This window comes from Sylvia atricapilla, chromosome 19, assembly GCF_009819655.1.
Source record: "Sylvia atricapilla isolate bSylAtr1 chromosome 19, bSylAtr1.pri, whole genome shotgun sequence".
Classification (NCBI taxonomy): domain Eukaryota; kingdom Metazoa; phylum Chordata; class Aves; order Passeriformes; family Sylviidae; genus Sylvia; species Sylvia atricapilla.
This window is the reverse complement of record NC_089158.1, coordinates 9266313-9290381: the sequence shown is the minus strand read 5'-3', so window position 1 is coordinate 9290381 and position 24069 is coordinate 9266313. Positions and strand designations below refer to the sequence as shown.

Below are 24069 nucleotides of genomic sequence, written 5' to 3'. Positions count from 1 at the left end.
GAAGGAGCATAATTAGATTTTAAAAGCACTATTTCAGAGTACTGGTAAAATTCCAAAGCATTTTCCAGTGTTTTTCCCTATTTGCACCTTTTCATTTAGATACCATCTCTATTGGTATTTAATAACACCTACGTTGGCCACTCATTTTAATATTAAGCATCTTACATTTGATAAGCTTTTATTCTGTTATTGTTTCTCTTCTAGTCCATGACATTTGGTGACCTTACTGTAATTTCGTTTTATATCAATCAGAAACAGTTTGGTAAATGCTCTTCCCGTAAAGGTTGACTGCAATATTTGTTTAAACTTCAGCATTCTTGCACAACTTTGTTTAAAGTTACATAAATCTGTTTGTTGAGGTGCTATCCTAGATTCCAGGCCTGCAAAAGTTTTCTCACCAATCATTCTGGGGTTTTGGGGGATTTTTTTGCAAATTTTTTCAATTTTTTTGTTTTCAAAATGCTGTTTAAAATAGTGAGTGTCGATATGTTGTGCCCTCATATTTCCAAACTTTTGAAAAAAAAAAAAAAACTTAGCAGTTTTTGTTTGTAATGGAAGTGGTCAGAAAGTTGGCAAAGTCTGGAATACAAATGACTAAGATAAATTTGTAAGGGAAAAGTTATTGCAAAACAAAAAAACCCCGCTGATCTAAAAACATCCACACGTTTGATATAACTCAAATGCTTTTTTGCTTGAGACACAAATTTAATTTGATTTAAAAATAATTATCACTGAGGACGAACTGAATCTACTTTGTCGTTTGTTGGGCTTTTTTTCTACCCCTGAAAATTATTTTATTTTGCAGAAGGAAAAATGAGGACTGGGCACAGGATTGCTGTGGACCTATTAAAAATTGAAATCCCAAATTTAAAAATCCCTGAGTTTAGCAGCTCTGGCTTCCTCGGGAGGCGGCAATAACGTTTTAATAAAGAATGATCTGCCATTAATTATTAACTGCGAGTGAAATGTCTTGGTGGCATTCCTGCTCACCCACAGCAGAGGCTGCTAAAACCACCTTCATTAACACCTATGCTCTGCTGTTATCCCAGAAACAATGGCTATTTTAATATATTTTATTGTTTTGCTCTTTTCTGGAACGACTTTTTGCCAAGAGAAAACGTAAGTAAAAGCAAATATGGAATTTACTGGAAACGTTACTTGACTATTATCCTCTCTTTTGGGTAAATAAATCCAGAATTTAAGTAGAGCCAATACAAAGGGCACTGTCCAAAATAGGATTTTAATTAGTGTCTTGCAATAACCTGATTATCCCGTTTGCTTTAACTGAATTACAAAGGGAAGGAAGAAATCTGAAAGAAATACAGTTTCATTAGGTGTTATTGTTTTATATTTCATCCACAGGTATGTCCTGACAGCACCAAAGATCTTTCGAGCTGGGGCCTCTCAGAAGGTTGTAATTCAAGCTTTTGGTTACGAGGAGGAATTTCCAGTCAATATTGCCCTAAAAAGCTACCCAGATAAACTTGTTGTGTATTCATTTGGACTGGCTTCCTTATCTCCAGCCAACAAGTTCCAAGATGCTGTAACTTTAACAGTAAGGAATCCAGACTTTTCTTACAGCCTTTTTATTATAACATTAAGTTATAAGTCTTTAAAAAAAAATAATAAATAAGAAGGTTATGGTAAGTTTTCAGTTGTTTAAACCCTGGGGAGGGAAGCCTAATGCTCTGATTTTTGGTCTGAAATTGAAATTACGCCGAATAAAATCAGCGTAAAGGAACAACACTAAGGTTAAATCAAACTATTTTGGAAACATTATCATACTTGCATAACTTCAAAACTAGAGAGAATCAAGTCAAAGTACCAACCACAGCAGCAGCTTTGTTATGGCCAAGATTCTTCATGTGGATAAATGGAAATCTGGTGATTTTTACTGTGTTCTCACCTCATTACTGGGCTTTGAGCTTTGCTGGTTTATTTCTGGGCATAAATAAAATGCAAACTTTCAGAATACCCATAGCTTAATACTCCAGACCATCCTCTGTGGTGTAAGCAAGAATAAATCCTTGTGGGTGTCTTTATTTAATGATACTCAACCACAAGGTGGTAATTGCTTTTCAGATACTCTTTGCATCAAGAAACACTGTAGGAAAAAAAAAATACATGAAAAATACTTTAATGATCTTTAAAAAAAAAAACCACTTTAATAATCTTTAAAAATCTTTATTTCATCTCTGCCAGGTTCAGCCGACAGATTTACCAAGAACGGATAATTCAGAGAAGTATTTGTGTTTGGAAGCTGTTTCTCGACATTTTTCAAAATCTAAAAAAATTCCCGTGTCCTATGAGAATGGGTTTCTTTTTATTCAGACAGACAAGCCAGTTTATACTCCTGATCAGTCAGGTAAATAATGCTTATTTCTCTTGGCTGGTATTTAATTTTTAAAGCCTGCTGACTCTGCCGAGGAGTTAGGATTTAAATGTTCTTTAAACTCTTGGTTGTGTTGCATTGCCATCAGGGGATATTTAATTTTTTTTTTGTCAGCAGGATAATAGTTTGAATTATTTGATCATACTGTAAAAGTTAATCACTTTCTCCCCGCCGTCCTCACCCTAAGTGACAAATTTGTGGCACAAAGAGTGAAAAATATTACTTGTTTTTATTATTTGTTAAAAATATCGGTGAACTCTTCGGTTGTTTTGGTTTTGAGGTTTATTGCTGTAATTCTTACAGTGAAAGTCAGGGTTTACTCTCTGAATGAAGAACTGCAGCCAGCTCTGAGACAGACTGTCCTAACTTTTGTGGTGAGTTGTAACTGAATCTAATATTAATATTTTGTAGCTCTAATAACAAATAAAGGTGGGTAGGTCGGTAAATGGGAAATCAGTATTGCAATCGATGTTTAATAAAACTCTTGGATGGTTTTGAATGTTTTTAAAATGTTTGAATGTTTTCTAAATGTTTTTGCAGGCAGACAGGCATTTTTTAAAAGATTTTAAATTGAGTTTGCAAAGTTGGATAGAGGTTTTCAAGTCCTAGATTTGAAGTTGTTCTAGAATAGAAAACAAAAATGATCTTCAATATCTGGGAAAAGGATTTTTGAGGGAACTTTAATAATATATGGTTTTTATACTGGTTGTTTCATTTAAGACATAAAAATAATCTGTATCTACTATATTTTTTAGCCTTTAACAATAGGCTTGTTATTACAGTAATTTTTAGCTATTTTAAGCTTCTACTTGGTGGAAGCAGAGTAAAATCTGTTATCACAATTTCAGTCTGAGTTGTTTCTAAAGATGTTCGTTTTTTTATGCTTTGAAACTTTTAAGTAAAATACATTATTGTCAGTCTGTCTCTGAAATCCCTTTTGATAAGAGCAATCTGTACCTGCTCATTCTTTCCTCTTATCATTTCAAGGATCCTGAAGGAGCAGAAGTGGATATTGTGGAAGAAAACGATTTCACTGGAATAGTTTCTTTTCCTGACTTCAAGATTCCTCCTAATCCTAAGTAGATTTATTTTAATTCTGCTGTTGTTGTTGAATTATTAACATCATGATGCCTTTTTATGGTGACTATCACAGCCATGGTGGGCATGACTTGGAGATTTCTAACATTTCACAGAAGGTGGAATCGTGATATAAATAGGGACCTTATGGCAGAGTATTCTCCTTGGAGAGCAGTGAGGGGTAACTTTTTCATGCTCAATTAAAGAAGAACATCAGTGACAATTAAAGCTTTCTCCTGTAGGGATGTAACCAGTGACAAAGACCTGGGGATTTCATATTTCATGTGTGTTCCATACAGATAATCAGCATTTTCCCAGGAACAGCAGCATAAAAAAAAAAAAATATATATCTTCAGTTCTCATTTTAGTCTTGAGAGGGTGCTGAAGCATTGCTGAGATGGCAGGAGGATGAGAGCTTGAAAAACTGGCTTGTAACTGGGTTTTATTTTCTGTTTGACTTCAATGCTTTAAAATAAGTGTCAAGTAATTAGTGATGTATCAAAGTCGATCTGCTCAAAGTAGGCATTGAGCACGTGCAAACATTTGCTGCAGGATTTTCCTCTCTTAAGAGGTTATTACCATGAAATATTATTAAGCAGTAATAATAATTTTGGCCTTCATCGTTAATTCTCCTCTTAAAAAGCTGTTTGACTGTTGATATTTCCTAGGTATGGAATTTGGAAGATTAAAGCCAAGTACAAGAAGGATTTTGTGACCTCAGCCGTGGCAAAATTTGAAGTTAAGGAATATGGTAAGACGTGCCCATGCTGTGAACCTGCATTTTTAGTGTTTTAAAGAACTCAAGCCCCTTGAAATGGTCATGAGCACCTGTGGCTTCATGGATAAAACACCCCCAAGTGACATTTTTCCCTGCTCAATTTGCAGCAATGCCAAGCTTTTCCATCATCATTGAACCAGAGAGTAACTTCATTAGTTCTGATAAATTTGAGAACTTCAGGATTGCTGTGAAGGCCAGGTGAGGAAATGTGGCTTGGAATTAGGAATATTTTGTATCTCTTCTCTTTTTTTTTTTTTTTTTTTTTAACACTCCTGTGTCCAGAATTTTCCTCTTTGCTTTCTTCAAGAAACTCTTTCATCAAAATCCCTTCTGCTGTGTGAGAGATCTAAGTGACCCTTCTTAAAATTCTCTCCAAGTGATTATTTTTCACCAGAAGTTGTTTATAAAGTACACAGACGTTTGTTTTCCATCTCTTGCCTAGGCAATTACTCAACAATTACAACAAATGCTTTGTTGCAGCCATGAAAGTAACCCGAAAAGCGTTTATTTTGCTTTGCCCCCAGCTATTTTTCCAACAAAAAGCTCCCCAGTGCGGATGTTTTCCTTCGTTTTGGAATAATCCAAGAAAGTGAGAAAAGAATGATGCCTCAGGCAATGCATGTAACGAGGGTAAGAAGCAGCAAGTCAAATCTGTGTGGAGTGCAAGTGCATAATTCAGGGCTGAGCCAATGCCACTGAAGTTTTTTCCTATTAAATTTGGTGAGAACCAAGTGGTGATTTGCATCCACAGCTCCCCAGTGTGGGCTTTTCCTGCCATCAGGGGCAGAGAAATGCACTTGGAAATGAAATTCAGAGGCTGTGGCATTTCAATCTGGTGTAATTACTCTCCTGGCCGAGCTGTGTGATTAAAATTTCTGTGAAATAGCTTCAATGCTGTCTGTTACAGAATAACTGAGATCCAATGGAGGCAAGCAGATCAACATGATGTTGATTTGTTCTGGGGAGTCTGTTCTGCATTAATTAGCCCTTTTCCTCGTTTACTGAAGATGTCTCTGTGTTATCCCCACCTCTTGCTGAGCCTGCACACAAACTTTGCAATATGTGCCACTGGTTGGTTAATTTAAAATAATCTTAGGGAATAAATAATCACTTTTTAACCCATGTCTACCTTTGATTTCCTCTGAAAATAGACAATGAACAGAAACATACTGAATCTGCATGTGGCCTATGGATTATGTCTAAATTATTGACTATAAAGTGATGATTTCTGTTTCGTTGCCAGCTTGAAAATGGAGTTGCTGAGATCAGTTTTAACAGTAAGAAAGCAGCCAGTTCTATAGGGTTTGACAGTCTGGAAGCACTGGATGGGTCATATTTATATATTGTGGCATCAGTGTTGGAGACTATGGGTAAGCTGCTCTTTAACTGAAATTTTTCTTAACACTTCTGCAAATGTGAACAGAACTAGAAAAGAAAATTATCAGGCTAACTTTCATAATACCAGACTTCCCTTAATATTCAGTTCTTCTCCCAAAAACTTGCAAGGAAGAACAGCCCATTCTCACTGTGAAAACATTTAGGGATTAAACTCACTTTTGGCCGTTTGTTCCATGGGATGCTGTGTTGTTTTTTTTTTAGGTGGCCTCAGTGGAGAGGTGGAGTTCACTGGAGTCAAGTTTGCTGTCTCTCCTTACAAGCTGAGTTTGATTGCCACTCCTCTCTTTGTGAAGCCTGGACTCCCCTTCTTCATTAAGGTCAGTTCCCAGGAGCAGGGTGGTTGCACCATAAACCCCATAAATTGCTATTTTCTCTCTGTGTCTCTGTGTCTGAACACACTTTAATTCCCACTGATTTGTACATTTTTCGTGTCCCTGTTGTAGAAGCAGCTGAGCAGCTTGGAAGACTCTTTCCTGAAAAATTTGTCCATTTCTTTGATGAGCAGGTGCAGGTGAAGGACACCATGGATTCCTTTGTTGGAAATGTCCCTGTAACTGTCACTGCAAAATCCTTCAGTGAGGAAATGTACGAGACTGAGTTGATATCAGAGGGTTCAGAATCTGGGAGAAGAATAACAAGCATCAGTGATGGAACTGCTTTGTTTGTTGTTAATATCCCATCAAACAGCAAAATGTTGGAGTTTCAAGTGAGTTTAATTGTTCCATTAAATTATTTCTTCAAGGCTGCCATTATTTCTTTGAGGGTAATTTGTAATTATTTCTTGAGCTGGCTTCTCTGTTATTAGTCCCTCTGAACAACATGTTGCAGAATGATTTTAGCCTTGTCATTGCTTATTCTGCACTCAGAATATTCAGATATTTCATTATCTTTCCAGGTAAATACTGCAGATCCTCACCTTTCAGAGGAAAACCAAGCAAGTAAAACCTATGCAGCTAAAGCTTATTCATCCCTGAGTCAGAGTTATCTGTATATTGACTGGGCTTCAAACCACAAAGCCCTGGAAGTGGGGGACATAATAAATATTAATGTATATCCACAAAGTCACTACATTGATAAAATACACCACTACAGCTATTTGGTGAGTAACAGATGTCTCTGCATAAAATATTGAACTGCAATTTAATATGGATGGTCACGGATGAAAACCCTCAACAATCAAGAACTATCCTCAGCACAGAATCCGTGCAGCTCAGACAACTGCTTCCTTTCAGATACAATCTGTCAGCTTTAGAGGAGAAAAAATAAGAGTCTCGTGTTTAAATTTTTTATTTATATGGTCTATTTTAAAAAAAAAATCTTATCTGATATTGGCTGGGATTGAGGATAAGTAGTGTTGGTCTCAAGAGCTATTTCAGAAGGTGAGACACAGATGAAGGAAAAGAAGTGCAGAGACAGCACTTCATTTTAGTGGAAGATGTAAATTCAAATAATTGTTACTTGTGAAAAATGGACTGAATATAAAACTTGACATTTTTATTCTCCATCTTTTTTTTTTTTAAACTACAGATCACATCAAAAGGGAAGATAGTGAGGTTTGGAACTCAGAAGAGAATTAAGGATTTGGAATACGAACATCTAACTTTTCAGATAACCCAAGAAATGGTTCCTTCAGCACGTCTCATTGTTTACTACATAGTCATGGGAGAAGGAACTGCAGAGTTAGTGGCTGATTCAGTTTGGCTGGATGTGGAGCAGAAATGTGGGAATAGCCTTGATGTGAGTAGCAAAATAGGCACTGAAATTTGTGGGCGTGCATTCATTTTATGGTCAGATTTTATCTTGGATTTACACAAGTTCTTTGACACTTAAATTATTTTAGTAAGTGCCTGCCATCAGCTGGATTGACTCCAGAACAATGTGCTTTCAAAATTGCCAATATTTCTTTTCCATTTATAGATTAAGCTGCAGACAAGCAAAGAGACACTGGAGCCAGCAGAGGTTGTATCACTCACCATGAGAAGCCAGCCCAAGACCTTTGTTGCTTTGTCATCTATTGACAAGGCAATTTATGGAGTCACAGGAAGAAGGAAGAGGGCGATGGAAAAGGTGAGGTAGCAGCCATGAAAGAAAAATCAAGCTGCTCTTTGTTTCGTGTTCACATTCAATAACTGATACGTGTCCTGCACTCAGCCAGCCTGAAAATGGGCAGCAGAGCAATTCAGGCCACACTGAAAGCCGTTTGTTTAATCTTAAATCTAATCAAAATTATTAAAAGAAATAGTTTACAAGCTGTTGAGTTCCAGTAGAAGTAAATTGTGGTTTTCAAGGCAGCTCTGCAGTCTCTCATCAGAACTCCACAGACCTGGCCAAAAACAGGTTGCAGCGTTGCAGCTCCTCGCTCGAGGAGCCATGGAGACTGTGACTGACTCCTTTATTTCACAAAGAACCCTTCCAGGCTGTGCTCTGAGGACGTTCTGGTGGCGTGGCACGTGTGTTTCTCCTCAGGTCACGCTGCAGCTGGAGAAGAGTGACCTTGGCTGTGGGGCTGGGGGAGGACAGAACAACGTGGCCGTGTTCAGGATGGCCGGGCTCACCTTCCTCACTAATGCAAATGCTGATGACTCGGAGGAAGCAGGTACATCCCTGTGCTCCAGCCATGGGACTCTGGATTCTCTGAAATGCCTCGTTTTCATTCTCAGTTATTAGAACTCAAGGGGATGCATGCTCTGATGATTTTTTGAGGTGGGGGGAAAACATCTTGTGGATGAGATATTTAGATCATCTTGTGGAGACCTTGCTGTGATCAAAATGAAAATAGATCTGTGTGGTTGAAACAGCAAGCATAAAAAGTTTCATGCGTTTGGAATGGGATTTTGTGGAGTTATTTTTAAGGGGACAATGCTACTACAAGAAAAGTTCATGTTGTGTGTACTTTTTATTTTTTGGGTTTTTTTTTTGGACAGGTGAACCTTGCAATCAAGTGTTAAGAACCAAACGGTCTGACTTCAGGGAAATGATCCGCAGAAAAGGTGTCAAAAACATTTCTGTGTAAATCATTACGGAGATAACATCCATTTGGAAATGAAAAACTTCGTCTCAAGGAAGCGAATTGTTTCGGTTTTTTTATTCCAGTGACCAAATACCGAGATCCAGTCATCCAGCAGTGCTGCAGGTCTGGAATCAGGGCTTACCCAATCTCTGAGACCTGCAAGGACAGAGCCCAGAGAATTCAGAAGAACAAAGAGTGCGTTTCTGCCTTCATAGACTGCTGTGAATTTGCCAACAAGCTGCGGTTGCAAGAGCCAAATAAGCTCCTGATGTTGGCCAGAATGCGTGAGTATGAGAGCTCTGGGTGTCCTGCTGCAGCTGAAGAGGGGCACAGAGAGGTGATGGAGTCTATGAACCCCTCCCTGGTGCCTCTCAGGGTTGTTCCAGACAGAATTTTTACCAGTCTCCCAAAACTTTGGTTAGATATCCCTGAAGAGGGGTAGGAGAGCAGTTCTTCGTTGTGTTCAGCTCTCTGTTCTGTTCCCCCACGTTTAGAACAGGCAGAACAGCAATCAGAGAGTGTTTAGAGAAAACCTGAATGCTAAATTTGGATCCTTTGCCCAGGCCCAAGGCTGCCAGTGGGTAACACCTCCGGAAAGATCTGTGGGAGTGTCAAATTCCTTGTCTTCCATTATCTCCCTAGAACTGCTTGTTAAACAAGGTGATCTGTCAGGATATTGGACAGATACTCACATGTCTAAATGGATGAGGTGGGATCAACACAGATTTTCGACTGAGGGTATTTAAATACCTTTTTTTTTCGGGTATCAGGGTGTATTTTTACTTGCTGTATTTATGTCCTTCAGATTATGAGGCTCTCTTGGAGCTGGGTGAGGCACGAGTCCGTAGCTACTTCCCTGAAAGCTGGTTATGGGAAGTTCACCAACTTCCTTCAAGGTAATCAAATCAACTTTATAGAAAGGAAGTGGTAAAACTGAGATGAACTGGGTGACCTCAGCTGTACCTGAGGTGTGTGCTGAAATGCAGTCTTACCCAAATAAACTGTTCCTGCCATGTTCCCTTCCCTGCTCCATGTGCTGTGTGCTGCCCAGATTGCTGAGCCACTTTTCCTTTTGCTTTGGACCTTGCTAAACACACAGCTTCTGTGAAAATCAGCTAAACACAAGTTTATTCCAATGAAAATCCAGAATTCCTGTTTTCTGGCTCAGAGCTTCCCTGAGTCTCCCTCAGAACGCTGCTGATGATGAGCTGTGCTGTTAACTGATGGCAGTTGGTAACAGATAAATTTTAAAAAGACCTTTTATCACAGGTCCAAGACTCTGTCTGTCACCTTGCCTGATTCACTGACCACCTGGGAAGTACAAGGTGTTGGCATTTCAGATAAAGGTAGGACTGCAACCCAGCTAGTCTGGAGCTAAAGAATCAGGAAGCTTTGTGAGCTTGACACTCATGTTCTGAAATGTTCCCTTTCTGGTTGATAGACAGGAAAAGAAAACAAAATTATGTATTTTTAGGGAAAGTAAATCCCTTCCTGTCATGTTGTGAGGGTCGGTGGCTGGGAAAACAAAGCCTGTTGTGTGTGATGGTGGCTCACAGAGAGTAAAAAGAAAAAAAAAATAATAAGTAATTCATCCCTGGACAACTTTACCTTGTAGCTGCTACCTGCAGCTCAGGGACTTGAGATTTTCCAAGAGATTTTGGTAATCCAAGCAGAGAATTCCTTTAGTTCTACCCAAAGAACCAGCTGGGGTGTGAGGAGTGGTGAGAGCAGCTTGGATCAGCAAGCAAAAACCTGGGAACTTTTAAAAAGCTTGGGCTTTTCAAAGTACACACTGAAAAATCATAAATCACCACTCAAGTGTGTCGAGACCTTCCCACACTTGTTTATCAGAAGCGTGGGTAAGACACTCTGCTTTCATGTCTTTAAATCCCTCAGGTATTTGTGTTGCTGAGCCTTTGGAGATCCAAGTTGTGAAGGATATCTTCTTGAGCATTTATGTCCCTTATTCCGTGGTACGAGGGGAGCAAATCGAGCTGAAAGGATCCGTCTATAACCATAAAACCTCTGCAATTAAGGTAATTTGTGTTAATGGGGAAAAAAAAAAAAAAAAAAAAAAAAAGGGGCATTTTTTCCTGTGAGCATCCAGTATAAACAGATCCTTGGATGAGATTTCTCAGTACAGGACTTCAGTGGCTTTGATATTTCACTGGTGTGGTACCTGCCACGGAAATGAAACATTAAAATCTTTCCACCTTTCAGTTCTGTGTTACAATAGCAGCTGGAGATGGAGTCTGTACCTTTGGGGATTCTGCAAGTGCTGGATCAAGGACTGGAATTCTGCAGCCCCAGCCTAATTGTAGATACAAGGATCTTGATGGTGGCTCTTGTAAATTCAAGAATCTTGATGGTGGCTCTTCCTCAGCTGTCACATTCCGGATACTGCCGTTGGAACTGGGTCTCCACACTGTCAACTTTACACTGCTGACCCCCAGGAACAGTGAAATTGTGGTTAAAACTTTACGTGTCGTGGTAAGGGAAAAAAAAAAAATCTCAATTTTTTAAGCATTTTTGAATGTCAAATTGGGTTCCATTGAGGTAATATAGAAATGTTGCTTTATTTTAATTTTTTTTTTTTTTTTGCACAATGTCCTTGGAAAAATGAATGGCTGAGTGTTTGGGCACACTCATACTGAAAGATTATATAGATAAAAAAAATATATTAGAACTTTGTGAGCAAAGGAGAATACTTTATTTTTGGCTGTTTGGTTTGGATTTTTCACTGATTTTCCTTTCCTAAGGTTTCATTTAAATCTTTTGTTAGATTTCCTCAAGAACTGTGTGAGCTAGAACACTAAAATTCACGTGGAACAGCTGTACAGCAGTTAAGTCAAACTCAGCTACAGAAAAAGAAGGCAAAAATACTGTGGGTTTAACCTGTTGTTTCAGCTGACGTATTTGATTAAACAAAAATGATTCTATTTTCTGCCTCTTTCCTCATAATGATCCCAGCCAGAAGGCATTAGGAGAGAACAACATGCAGGTTTCACCTTGGACCCACAGGGTGTTTATGGTAAGAGAATTGATGATGTGTCTCTGTGTTATCTTTTCCTGATTTTTGTACCCTGAGAATCCAGTTTTTCGTGATGTGAAAAGCTTGGAGTTTCTCCTTCCTGAGATACTGTAAATATGTCCTTTCCCAAGGATTTCCTGCCTTGGCTTAAGGAAACTTGGATTAATTTCCTAAAGGAATCTTTAGACATATCTTTTAGTGTGATGTGATTGTAAGTTTCCTCAGCTTTATTCATGGGAGCAGAATATGTTCTCATTGAACCAAAGAAACCACAAAGTTCAGGTCCAGATCAAATTTTATTTTTTTTTGGTAACAAAAGAAAGATAAAGAGTTTGCACCTGTTCCTTTTTGAGGGTTGATGTTGTTTGCCTGTTTGGGAATATTTCTGGTTTTCCAGTTTTGGTTGCTGTATTCTCAGTGGTACCCTTCAATCTGTCAATTACAGCTGAATCATCTGTTGATTTGGATTGTGCAGTATTACATATAAATACATCTTCAATTTCAGGTTCAATCAAGAGACGGCAAGAATTCCGATACAAAGTCCCCCTAAATCTGGTCCCTAAAACAGAAATTGAGAGAAGTGTCAGCGTGAAAGGTAAATACAAACCCCCAGTGCACTGCCTGTGCACTTGCCCCTCCTATTTTGTATTAAATCCACCTGATTTATCCTCCTCCTTTCCAGAGGAGGCTTTGCAAATCCCCTTTTGGTGTAAAAATCCAAACACTTCCTGAAGAACTCTTTCCTCACGGGAGCCACATTCTGCCCTAATTTCGTGCTCTGTTGTTTAAATCCATTTTATTTTTTTGGTTTTTTTGGGTTTTTTTTCCACAGGACATCTCCTGGGTGAAGTGATTGCCACAGTGCTGAGCCCCAAGGGCCTGCAGATGCTGACCAGCCTGCCCAGGGGCAGTGCAGAGGCTGAGCTCATGAGTGTTGTCCCAGTTTTTTACGTGTTCCGTTACCTGGAGGAGTCGGATAATTGGCATTTACTGGGCCCTGAGACCCTGAAGTCCAGGACTCAGATGAGGAGGAAGATGAAAGAAGGTAGAAAAATCTGCTGCTTCCCTTTGCTTTGGGGATGTAGAGGTGAATTCTGCTCAGTGAGAAGGGTGATGCACTGAGGGAGCAAATATAATTCTAATTTTGCCTGTGCCTGGTGTATCCCGTAGGAATTGTGAGCATCTCGTCCTTCAGGAGTGCTGACTCCTCCTACAGCATGTGGAAGAATGGGCAAGCCAGCACATGGTGAGTTGAAAAGGGTTTGGGATGGAAAAAGCCTTGTTTCATTCCTTTGCTTTCTGTATTTTCATCACCAGACAGGAGTGTGATGTTAGAATCAAGCAATGCTTACAACTCTGAATAATATCTTTTGTTTCCTTCCTTTCACTTGCCAAGGCTTTTCTTTGTGTCCATAATTCACCCCATAATTCACCCCCAGCTGGCTTTGGGATGTAAGGAGTTCATACCCTGAAACACAGGAATCCATCCTGGTTTAAAATCATTTCAGTAATTACTGCCCATTCCTTGAGTCAAATCTCAAAATTCATCTTCATTACCCCTTTGAACCGTGGGAGTGTGCAGGAGACAGCACCCTAAAGAGTGCAAATTAAATCTGTGTGTGCAGTGTGGGACCACCTGCCTGTCTGAACAAACAGGATCTTGTTGGCTTCCCTTGGCAGGTTGACAGCTTTTGCTTTAAGGATTCTTGGACAAATGAGTCAATACGTTCATGTTTATCAAATGTCTGTTTGTGATTCCCTTCTGTGGCTGATTGACAACTGTCAGATGCCAGATGGGTCATTCAATGAATTTTCAAACTACCAGCCAGTGAAACTGCAGGTATGAAACCCAAACATTTTCTGTGCTTAGGCAGTAAAAGCTGAAGGCACCAGGAGATAAGGAGTTTTAGCAGTGTGAGATATTCTACCAGTATATTTCATCAAAACACCCATTAAAGACAACTTTTCTCTTTATTCTAAATTCATTTAAAGCCCAACACAATCTTGCAAACCTTTCTGTTTTCCCACAAAAAGTCGCTGCTTGCCACTTCTTAATCTTCAGAAAAAGAATGTTTAGGTTCATTTCACAATCTAATAGTCCTGGCTTGTGAATAACCTCACATATATTGAGTTCTTTTTTTACAAATGATCTATTACCTTCCAAAGAGTCAATGTATTTTCAGGTTTAACTAAACTGATAGTTTTTCCAGGGATTTCTATTTGTTTCCACACCTAAACAGTGAGAATTTCTATTTGTTTAAATGAACTTTTATTTCTGTTTCCTTATTTTTATTATTTGGTTTTTGTAGGGTACACTACCTCGAGAAGCTAAAGAAAAATCTTTATATCTCACAGCATTTTCTATTATTGGAATTGTAAAGTCATTAAAAATATGTCCTACTCAGGTAAACATTATTTTTATTTCTGCCAGCAGGCATGTTCTGGGCTTCTAATTTCTTCCCTTTTCTTTTAACACTCATTTAAAAAAATCAAGTGGGTTTATTTTTCAGTTTCTCAGATTTATTTTGCTTTGTTAGTCTTTCTCTTCCAAAGTCAGCAAAACAACAACATGGAATTTCTGGATTTATTAGAAGATACTGTAGAGGACATTATAGATCTGAATAGTCTTGACAGAAAAGGTGTGTTTCTTTAGGCTCAGTCTGACCTGCCTGTTGCTTTTTTCTGTCAGAGTTGGGATTAGATGCTTGAGATGTTTAGTCTCAGATGTTAATTAATTCTTATTACAGTTATTATTATATTATTATATTGTTATATTATTATATTATTATATCTAAATACAGTCCCACAAGTTGTGAGTTCTGCAGCACTTCAAGCCAACAAACTAAAAATGGAGCTGTCTCTATCTCTCTACAAGGCCTTTTAATGATAGACTGTCCAATTAAAGAGATGACACCTAAATTATAATTACTTTTAACCCAATAACCAACCACTGGTGGCCTGCGATGTGGACTTTTCTACTTAATTACAAAATACCCCCCAAACCCATGAGGAAGAAGGTGAAAAAGAAAGGCTCAGCCTATGCCCTAAATCCTCCGTCTTTATCTATATGTATTACTATATTCTAAACCTTTAAACTATTAAGTTTTTTTTTCTTTTAAGTGTGATATCACCCCACTCCACACCCATAATCCGAGCGTTGCCACTCAGTTTTGGGGGCCTCATGTCAAACTCAGCGTTTTCCTGGAGGGGGGTAAATTCCTGTCAGCACAGAAAACCTGAAATCCTCAGGGGTTCCAACACCTGTCCTGTGTTTTCCAGAAAATCCAGGATGCCAGGAACAGGGCAGGGGATTATCTGGCACAGAACGTGGAGCTGGCCCAGAGCCCCTTCACCGTGGCCATCACTGCCTACGCCCTGGCCCTGGTGGACCCCAGCCACAGCTCAGCACTGGCAGCATTCTCTGCCCTGAAGAGAGAAGCCTTTGTCACAGGTACTGCTCCATCCCCACTGCTCCTCACCAGCCTGAGGGCAAAATTGGGAGAACACCTCCACATGGGAAGCAAACTCAGATATCCCCTCCACCTCCAGCTGGTCTGGGGAAAAAAAAATATATCTCCTTAGAGAAAAGTGGAAAAAAAAATGTTTATTTAACAAATGAGTGCCCACGAGCATGAAGAATGAATAATGTAAAAGCTCTCATTCTGAAGAGAGATGGCAAAATTGAGAGGGTCCTTGCCATGGGTTGTAGATCAGATCTCCCAGTCTCTTGTCAGCCCCTCTGGTGGTGGAAAATTCCATCCTGGGCCCCTGTGGGCTGCAGGTGTGACCTCACAGTGCTCCTCTGGGTTTTTCAGTCCAGAATAGGTTTAAGCAATCCCAAGAAAAAGAAGGGAAATCAATCAAAAAAACCAAACCAAACCAATAAAAACAAAAACAACAAACAAACCAAACCAAACCCAAACAAAGAAAACAAACCAGAAATAACACAAAAACCACACCACCAAAAAAAAAAAACCCCAAAAAACCCCAAATAAAACCCAAACAGTCCATTGATTTCTCTGCCTCAGGTAGCTGAAAACTAACCAAAAGCAAGGGAGGTCTCTGTCCTTCTGTCTGTCCGTGCTGCAGACAGCACAGTCCAGGAGCAGAGTGTGGAGGAGTGAGGGCAGTGTCTGAAAACAAACTCCACGCTGCTTCCTTCTCCCCCTGTGCTCTCAGAACCAGTCTGAGAGGTGCAGAACACAACATCCAACACAAACAGAACAGGAAATTTGGGGATACAATCATCATAAAGTCACCCCAGGACGCCAGCCCTGTGCTCTGCACCACCCCTGTGTCCATCACCTCACAAACAGCAGGTTTTTAGGGTGTGAGAAGTGAGTTTCCATCCCTGTTTGGGTGCAGAGTGAGCTCCTGCCCATCTGCTGGCCCTGGGTGAGGAGTGTCTCAGAGCTGCAGCTGAGATTGCATCTGAACCCTCTTCTCCTCCTGCAGGTGACCCTCCCATCCACAGGTTTTGGAAAGATGCTTTCAAAACAGGAGAGCAGCCAGCCCCCAGCCCTGCCACTGCACAGATGGTTGAAACCACAGCCTATGCCTTGCTGACTACTCTGCTGAGAGGGGATGAAAACTATGCCAAGCCCATCATCAGGTGGCTCTCTGAAGAGCAGAGACATGGGGGAGGATTTTATTCAACTCAGGTGTGTTTTTACATGGTTTTGTCCTTATTTTTCAAGTGCCAAAATCTGAAGTGTTTTTTTTTTCCCCCCATCCCTGGAGATTCAAGGCCAGGGAGGATGGAGCTGAGCAATCTGGGGCAGTGGAAGATGTCTCTGAAATGAGAGGGGTTTTAATCTCCCTTCCTGTTGGAGTCCTAGAAACTTAAAATTTGGGGTTTTTTTTTTTTTTCATCCTGACCTTGACAGAGAAAAAAAAACCAAACAAAACCAGCCAAAACCTTTACACCTCCCAACCCAAAACATTCCATGATTCTGTGATATCAACATTTTAGGAGGATAATGCAATTAAAATGACCACACTGCCAACACCAGGGTCCTGTCTGTGGGATTAGTATCAAGCCACTCCATTGCCATGACATTCTTGATCTGTGGGAAATCCCACTTCTCTTCACTAACACAAGCTGAAACTTCATAAATAGAATCTCTGGAGTCAATTCTTCATCCTTGAATTCTGACAGGACACTGTGAATGCCCTCGAGGCCTTGACTGAGTATGCCCTCCTTGTCAAAAGGCTGAATTTGAACATGGATGTTAAAGTAACCTACAAAAACGGTGGACTCCTCAGCTTATTTAAACTGACAGAGGACAACTTCGTGGGAAGAGCTGTGACAGTGAGTGAATAATAATGCCTTTAAAAAGGGAAACCAGGGTTCTTAGCATCTTTGTAAGTGAGTATTTGAGCTTCAAAATAGCAACTAAAATACCTGTTTTTTCTTGTAACAAGCTGGTAATAATTCGGTATATAAAACATTTAAGGACTTTGTTTATCTGTTGTATTTAATATATATGAATTTATTTATATTTATTTAAATCTGGTTTTTTTCTGCAGAATCTGTTATGTATATTTGAAATGTGAGACAAGCGGATCAGCTGACCTGAATTGTTGCTAACCTTTATTATTAACGTTAATATAATAATATAATATAATAACCAAAACGTCTCATTTCTCACCAATTCTTCAGGCACCTTTGAAAGATGATCTTTATGTCAGCACTGGCAGCAGCACTGGCATAGCTACAGTAAATGTAAGTATGCAGCCAGCTTTTTTAAATGGAATTTCTCTTTTCTCAATATGATGTGGTTTTGATCAAGAATACCCATTTCTTTCTGTGCTGATAATTTGTTGGCTCTGCTTTGCTGGTATTTTTATATCACCAATAAACCAGACTTGTTTATATTCTTCCCCGCATGAGGTTTTGCAGGTTTATTCCAGTTTTGAGGATTTCTTTTTTTTTTAATGCTGCTTCTGTTCTGTCTGATTTATTTGTGTGTGTGCAGGTGAGGACAGTGTATAACACCCTTGGTACCTCTGAAGAGTCCTGTAACTTTGAACTGAAGATTGAGCCAAAGAGAGATGATGGTAAAGGGTTAAAATAATTTTAAATGTTGCTACTCAGATCAGTGCAAGGGTGGGAGGGGAAAAAAAAATAAGTGTTTTTTATTGAAAAGGAAACTGATTCTGCCACTTTCTAAATGCAAAACTGGACAAGAAATTGCTAAAAAGCTTTTTTAGCCCTGTTTGAAACAACTGTCTTTTTGTGAATAGAATTAGTATTTAATTTATTTCTGTTAGGTTCATTTTTAGTCATTTATGGAAGAGTTTTTACAGGTGGGGGACTGAGAAGAAAGAAATATGATGGGGGGTGTGAGGGGTTACAATGAGTTCTACAAAGTACTGAGAGTTCTAGTCCAGTTACAACAGGGGACAGAACCAAATTCTGAGTTTAAATATTACAAACACACAACAAACTACATTCAACCTCCAAGCTGAATTACCAAAAAGGTAAATGTCATTTGTTTGTGGCTAGATCATGAATTCCTATTAAATTAGCCACCAAAACAATGTAAAGAATTGCCTTCCAAGTATGAAAATGCTTTGTGAGAGAGTTTTGGGCTGCTGCTTCTTGGGAGAGTTGTGAAATTCTTTGGCTCTGCTTTGGCATGAACAGGTCGTCCAAAGAGAGATGGGGAGCCCCTGGGGCGCCTGGAGGCTTGTGCAAAGTAAGTGCAGCTGATTTATTCTGGTTATTAATAATCCCACCAGCTCTCCTGATCCTTCCTTTCTGTTCCTTCGCTGTTGTGTGCATGTGTAAAGAGAATTAGAGCCAAAGATCTCTGTGGGAAGGAGCCTTCAGGTTACATTTGGGTTCTCCTGGAACATCAGCATTAAAATTTTCTTTTGTGCATGATACATAAATCTGAATTGATCCATCTGGAGTATTTTGCTTCATTACGAGTTTACTGTGGCCTCAATGCTGACAGGGTTTTCCTTGGGTTTTTTTCTGGGATCACATTCAAATAGATCTTTTTCATTTCAGTCTTAATTAACTAATATTTGCTTTAATCTTAATTCAGGTACAGGCCCAGTGCCAGGGAGCCCCAGTCGGGGTCTGCTCATGCTGTGATGGACATTGGGCTGGTCAGTGGAGTGGAGGCCAATCCAGAGGATTTATCCATTGCAAGTATTCAAGATTGGTTTTCCTCTTGCTGGTTTTACATGACAGAGCTGCAATATTTACTGTTTTCACCTTTTTCTGTGCCCTGCAGCTGGCGAGCGGAGTTGATCAGCTGATAGCGGATTACGAGATAAAAGATGGGCATGTTGTCCTGCAGATAGACTCTGTATGTTCCCCCTTTCCTCACTGCAAGCTCTGCTCCACCCCTTTGGGATCATTTTGCCTCCTTTAGAGCTCCTTAATTCGTGTGTCTCTCAAACAGGTGCCAGCTCACAAGTTCCTGTGTGTGGGCTTCAGGATCAGTGAGCTTTTCCATGTTGGGATGCTGAACCCTGCCACCTTCACTGTCTACGAATATCACGCTCCAGGTACATGTTCCAGCTCTTCACATCCTTCTTTGCCTTTTAGCTCTGTGTTCCTCCCAAAGAACTGCGTTTTCCCATCTAGAGCAGATTTTTTACTCCGTTTTATTTGAAGCTCAGGTGACTTTTGACTTGCCAAGTTTCAGTGCTGACGTCTTGGAGTTTTGATTTTCTACATGCATTTGTCATTTCTTTCTGGATCTTCTAGATAAAAGATGCACCATCCTTTACAACCCCTATGGAAATGAAAAACTTGTGAGATTGTGTGAAGGAGATGAGTGCAAATGCATGGAAGGTAAGCCTTATTTGAAAATGTTTTTTTCATTTTACTTGCTGGGAAAATGCAGTGTAGTGCTTTGAACAAAACCACACTGAACAGAAGGCAAGAGTCCTCATAGGAACACAGCTGTTTGCTCTCCAAGTTTTATATTAAAAAAAGAAATTTAAAGATGTGTGCAGTATGATCATGGAAGTCTGACTGGATTAACTCCAGTCAGGTGTTTGAGGGCATCATTTTGTGTTTTCAATATTCACTCTTCCATGCAATCCCATACTTATGGTGCTGCCCAGGTAATTATCCCACTCAGGACGATGGAAATCTGTGTTTTCTTTGTGCTGACATTTTCTTCCTTCTGCTTTCCCCTTTCTCCCTGCAGCTGAGTGTGGAAAAGTCCAGAAGAGACTCGACGGGTCCATAACTGCTGAGAGCAGGAAAGAAGTTGCCTGCCACAGGGACACTGCTTATGGTAATGGGGGGTTCACTGCCCCTTCCCCTGCCCTGAAATTGTTGGGTTTATCTTCTTTTCTTTGTCTTACAGCCGGGATTAATACATGGGAGTCGCAGTTTTGTGTTCAGACTCAGGTTTTATTGATTCTTATCTATGTCACAGTCTCACAAACTGTGAGCAAGGTAGAAAATGGAAGTGAAGTGGATGCCTTTAACTCTTTCCAAGGTTATTGAAGTGCTAATCACCCAATAACAAGGTGACACCTCTATTATTTATGCCTTTAACCCAATAATTGACCACCCAAGGCCTGCAATGGGGACCTTTTTCACCCAAATAGAAAAAAACACCAAGCAGAAGAAGGTGAGGAAGAAGGAATTAGACAACACCTTAAATCCTCTGTATTGCCCCGTATAGATTACTGTATGCTAAAGCATTAAATTCTAAGTTTTTCCCCCTGTGAGACCACAGAATACTTTTCAAACTCCACACCCACAACCCCAGTGCCATCACTCAATTTCGGGAGGCCTCGGGTCAGATGTGGAGTTTGCTTGAGGTCAGCATTTTTTAGCACAGAAAGCCTGAAATTTTCAGCCCTCCAGGGTTCCAACATGAAACTTCTGCTTGCTCTGTCTGCTGCCAAGCATCTTGTTCAGATGAGAGCTGCAGTGATTAGAAATTCAGTGTTGGTTGCCAGTGGCATAAGGTAGGGAAAGTTGAGCTCAACCCACAGCTTCTATCAGATTAGGGGTGTGTAGGACTTCCCAGTGCTTCCTGCCCCTATAACCATTGAATTCTCAGAAATCAGTGCTTTAAAAGCACACAAAATTCTCCTCCTGAGCATCTCTGAGGCATTCAGGGTGCACAGAAGCAGCAAGGAGTGACCAGGTGCCTGCTTTGTGTCCTGCAGTTTATAAAGTGGCCATCCTGGCTCGCAGCGAGGAAGGGTTTTTTGTGAAGTATTCTGCACGGCTCCTGGACCTCTACAAAAGGGGTGAGTGTCCTCTTCCACCTTTCTGCTCCTGGGAGGGAGGAGTTGGAGTGTTCTTGGGCACTCACCTGGGAACTGAAGCTGATGTTCACTCCTTTTTCCTCTGAGTTTAGGCATCCCATATTTCCTTAAATAATATAAAAGTATTTAAAGTGCACGAGGCTGATTTGCCATTCAGATTTAATTGAAAAAATATTTTACGTGTTTTATATCATCAAATTTGCCTGTTACAGAACAGTGGCTGTGCTGTGCAGTACTGTAGAACATTTTAGTGTTTTCTATCTAATATATGAATTACTGGAAATTCCTTTTGTGTAACTGCCTAATTCTTGACTTTTTTTTTTTTTTTTTCTTTTCACTTTAGGGCAGGCTTTTGCTCAAAAAAGTAATGAAATAACCTTTGTTAAAAAGAAGACCTGCACAGATGTTGATCTGAGCCCAGGAGAGCAGTATTTGATCATGGGAAAAGAAGCCTTAAAGATAAGCATTGGTTACAGCTTCAAGTAAGTAATTTACCACCGGGATATGCTGAGATTTAATCTCAAAGTGTTTGTGTGTAATAATTCTTGTGAGGTACAGAACTGATTTAATTTTGAAAGTATTCAACCAGCAGTCACACACTGTGTTATCAGATGTGCACACTGAGGGCAGGATTGTGAACACAGAGCAAGTACTTCCATTGTGCAATTTTTTATTTTTTTTTTCCCTTTGACATTTTCCTTCCCAAATCTTAGCAGCAAACGATCATTTTCTGTTGTCTTCTTAGATTCCAGTACCCCTTGGACTCCAGCACTTGGATTGAGTGGTGGCCTTCAAATACAGCCTGTGCCTCCTGCCAGGAGTTTCTGAACACTATGGATGACTTTGCTGAAGATCTCCTCATCAGTGGCTGCTAATTCACTTGGACAGCTTTTAATTTAAAAATCCAGATCAAATCCCGTTGAAGAGAGGAAAAATCCTCTCCTGTTTATTAATTATTTTTGAGCTGAACAGTCATTAATAGTCATCATGAAAATTTGTCTTGGTGTGTATTTTATAGCAGTGTAATTACAGCAGAGTCATGCTCAAAGGTGATTTTAGGCTTGGGTGAGAGAATAACACAGAATGGTGCAAAGACATTTGAGGTCAAAAGAAACTGTAAAAACGAAGATGAAAAGCACTGTCTTGTCATTAAACCCGAGTCTTATCAGAAATACAAATACATGCAGCCACTTTGTAAGCTCTCTGTCAAAGAAACTTTATTCTTTAGCTTTTCCTTTTGTAGTCTTTTTATAAATTCCTGCATTTGCCATTCCTGACAGTAACTCATGCTGGTTTTATGCTCTGCTTTCTTGTATTAAAAAACAAACAAACAAAAACCCCCCAAGAAAATCCTTCGATCCTATGTGTGCCTTTCATTATTTCTGTTTTAAGACAACTGAAGTCGACTGAATCAACATCTCCTGTAACTTGGGGTGGATTAAAACAAATGTTGCTTTGCATCTGATGCCTGAATTTAAAACTGACAGTTAAAAATCTTGCCTTGCCTCCAGGAAAGTGGCAGATGAAAGGCCAATTTTCCTGCTCCTGGCACAAATCACCTTGGTTCCCAGTAAAACTGAGAAGAGAGTCTGATACAAAGTACAGTTGCACACATTTTTATTTGTGTTGAAGGGCTGCCCAAAAGCAGCTCGTCCAAGAACTTTTAAAATTGCTGTTTTTCCTCTCTCTCAGGAATTTCTCCATCCAGAACGTTTCAGATGTGGAAAGAAGATAGTCAGAGATGATGCAATTTTTAATTTTGGCTCTGTGAGTATTTGACTTTTTTTTTTTTTTTTTTTTAATCCTCCAAACTTTCTAAGAAGCTCAAGAAGCTCACACTGTGTCCAGCAATAACTGGATATAAATTCAAACTGCAGGGAGAAGTGCATGGAAATGCTCAGTGGGGCTGTCTAGACAGGCCACCTCGAAATATTTCTGCTTCTGAACTGGTGACTGTGTGTTGTGAGACATAATTATCTCTTTAAATGACAAGGAGCAGGTCTTGTTCTCACAGGTGACTTGTGACATTTAATTTCTATTGATTTTTATTGATATTTTTGTGAGCCAGACTGTAAAAAAAAAAAAAAAAAAAAAAAGACTCCTGAAGACCAGTTATTTTAAAAATAACACATAAAAATGCTGCTCCTAAATATCAAATTGCAGTCACTGGATTTTAAAAAAAAAAATCTTTAATTTTATTTGTTATCCCTGTTTCTATTCAGATTTAATTCTCCAGTGTATCACTGAGATCAGTAAAACACTTCAGATTACATTTATTTCCATGGGAACATTAGTACAGGTGTTTAGCCACGTGTAGGATGGGAGATTTACCTTCCCCACATGGCAGGGCTCGACTTCCACGTGGAGGAAAAAGGGATATCTGTGTCTTCATCTGCTTCCACATGCAAATTACCCTGGCAGATCTCCACTGGGGCCTCGTTAGCAGGAGGAGAGGAGATGGAAATGACATGGGAGTGATTTTAGAGCTCAGTGCCACCTTAGTGCCTCGTGGTCAGAGGGCATTAATCCCCCCAGGATTAATCCCAGCAAACGTGGAAATTCTTGGAAGAATCGCTGCTTAGGTGACTCATCTGTGTTATGAAATGGAAATGGTTTCAAAGCACATTCTGTCCTTCCGAGCTCGCTGTGGATCCTGGACGCCAGAGCTGTGCTTTTCTCTCTCAATTGTACACGGTGTTTTTCTTGTTCCTTTGCTTGTTTGTGTCTGTGATGTGCAAGGCTCCAAATGTTCCAGCCTTTGAATCCCCAGCCAACAGCTGCAGAGCTTCCAGAAAAACTTGAATTTCCCTGCCCGGCTGCTGCAGTGTTCCCAAAGGCCAGGCACAGTGAGGTGACTGCTCCAGGCCACATTTATCCCCAGTTTTCCAAGCTTATCCCTGCTTTTCCAAGGAAATGGATGGCTGACCTTGCCTGCACAGATAAACTCTGGAAGTAGGACTCTCCAGGGGAAATTAAATAAGTTTAGGCATTATACTTGTATTCCTTTTTCTTTATATTTCCCTTTGAATAAGGAAATTCAGCAGATGCCATTCAAATGTGATTCTCCCTGGATGCTCTTGGCAGACTTGAATTCCAGAGATCATAACAAATCTAAGGGTTAATTCTGC

At 39.8% G+C, this 24069-nt stretch overlaps 1 protein-coding gene across 1 annotated transcript; it reads left to right on the top strand.

Moving 5' to 3' along the window:
* Positions 1 to 1011: 1011 nt before the first annotated feature.
* C5 (complement C5) lies at positions 1012 to 22401 on the top strand. Its single transcript, XM_066332913.1, has 41 exons — positions 1012 to 1119; positions 1363 to 1555; positions 2203 to 2365; positions 2696 to 2766; positions 3380 to 3471; positions 4138 to 4220; positions 4355 to 4445; positions 4772 to 4877; positions 5491 to 5617; positions 5847 to 5962; positions 6151 to 6351; positions 6541 to 6744; positions 7173 to 7382; positions 7563 to 7712; positions 8112 to 8241; positions 8570 to 8635; positions 8739 to 8939; positions 9461 to 9551; positions 9925 to 10001; positions 10552 to 10691; positions 10876 to 11145; positions 11626 to 11686; positions 12192 to 12281; positions 12519 to 12731; positions 12857 to 12932; positions 13367 to 13526; positions 13996 to 14091; positions 14966 to 15137; positions 16142 to 16347; positions 16845 to 16997; positions 17349 to 17411; positions 17665 to 17746; positions 18336 to 18387; positions 18742 to 18844; positions 18934 to 19008; positions 19105 to 19210; positions 19413 to 19499; positions 19861 to 19950; positions 20840 to 20923; positions 21285 to 21423; positions 21687 to 22401. Exons 1-41 carry the CDS (start codon positions 1055 to 1057, stop codon positions 21814 to 21816), a joined length of 5085 nt encoding a protein of 1694 aa, XP_066189010.1. The 5' UTR covers positions 1012 to 1054; the 3' UTR covers positions 21817 to 22401.
* The last annotated feature ends 1668 nt before the right edge of the window (positions 22402 to 24069 follow it).

Bases quoted from the DNA above. Each gene is read 5' to 3' on its own strand.
- C5 (XM_066332913.1), top strand. From the start codon at position 1,055: ATGGCTATTTTAATATATTTTATTGTTTTGCTCTTTTCTGGAACGACT. The intron at 7,713-8,111 runs GTGAGGTAGCAG...GTTTCTCCTCAG, and splicing joins GGAAGAGGGCGATGGAAAAG to GTCACGCTGCAGCTGGAGAA. The intron at 14,092-14,965 runs GTAAACATTATT...TGTGTTTTCCAG, and splicing joins TAAAAATATGTCCTACTCAG to AAAATCCAGGATGCCAGGAA.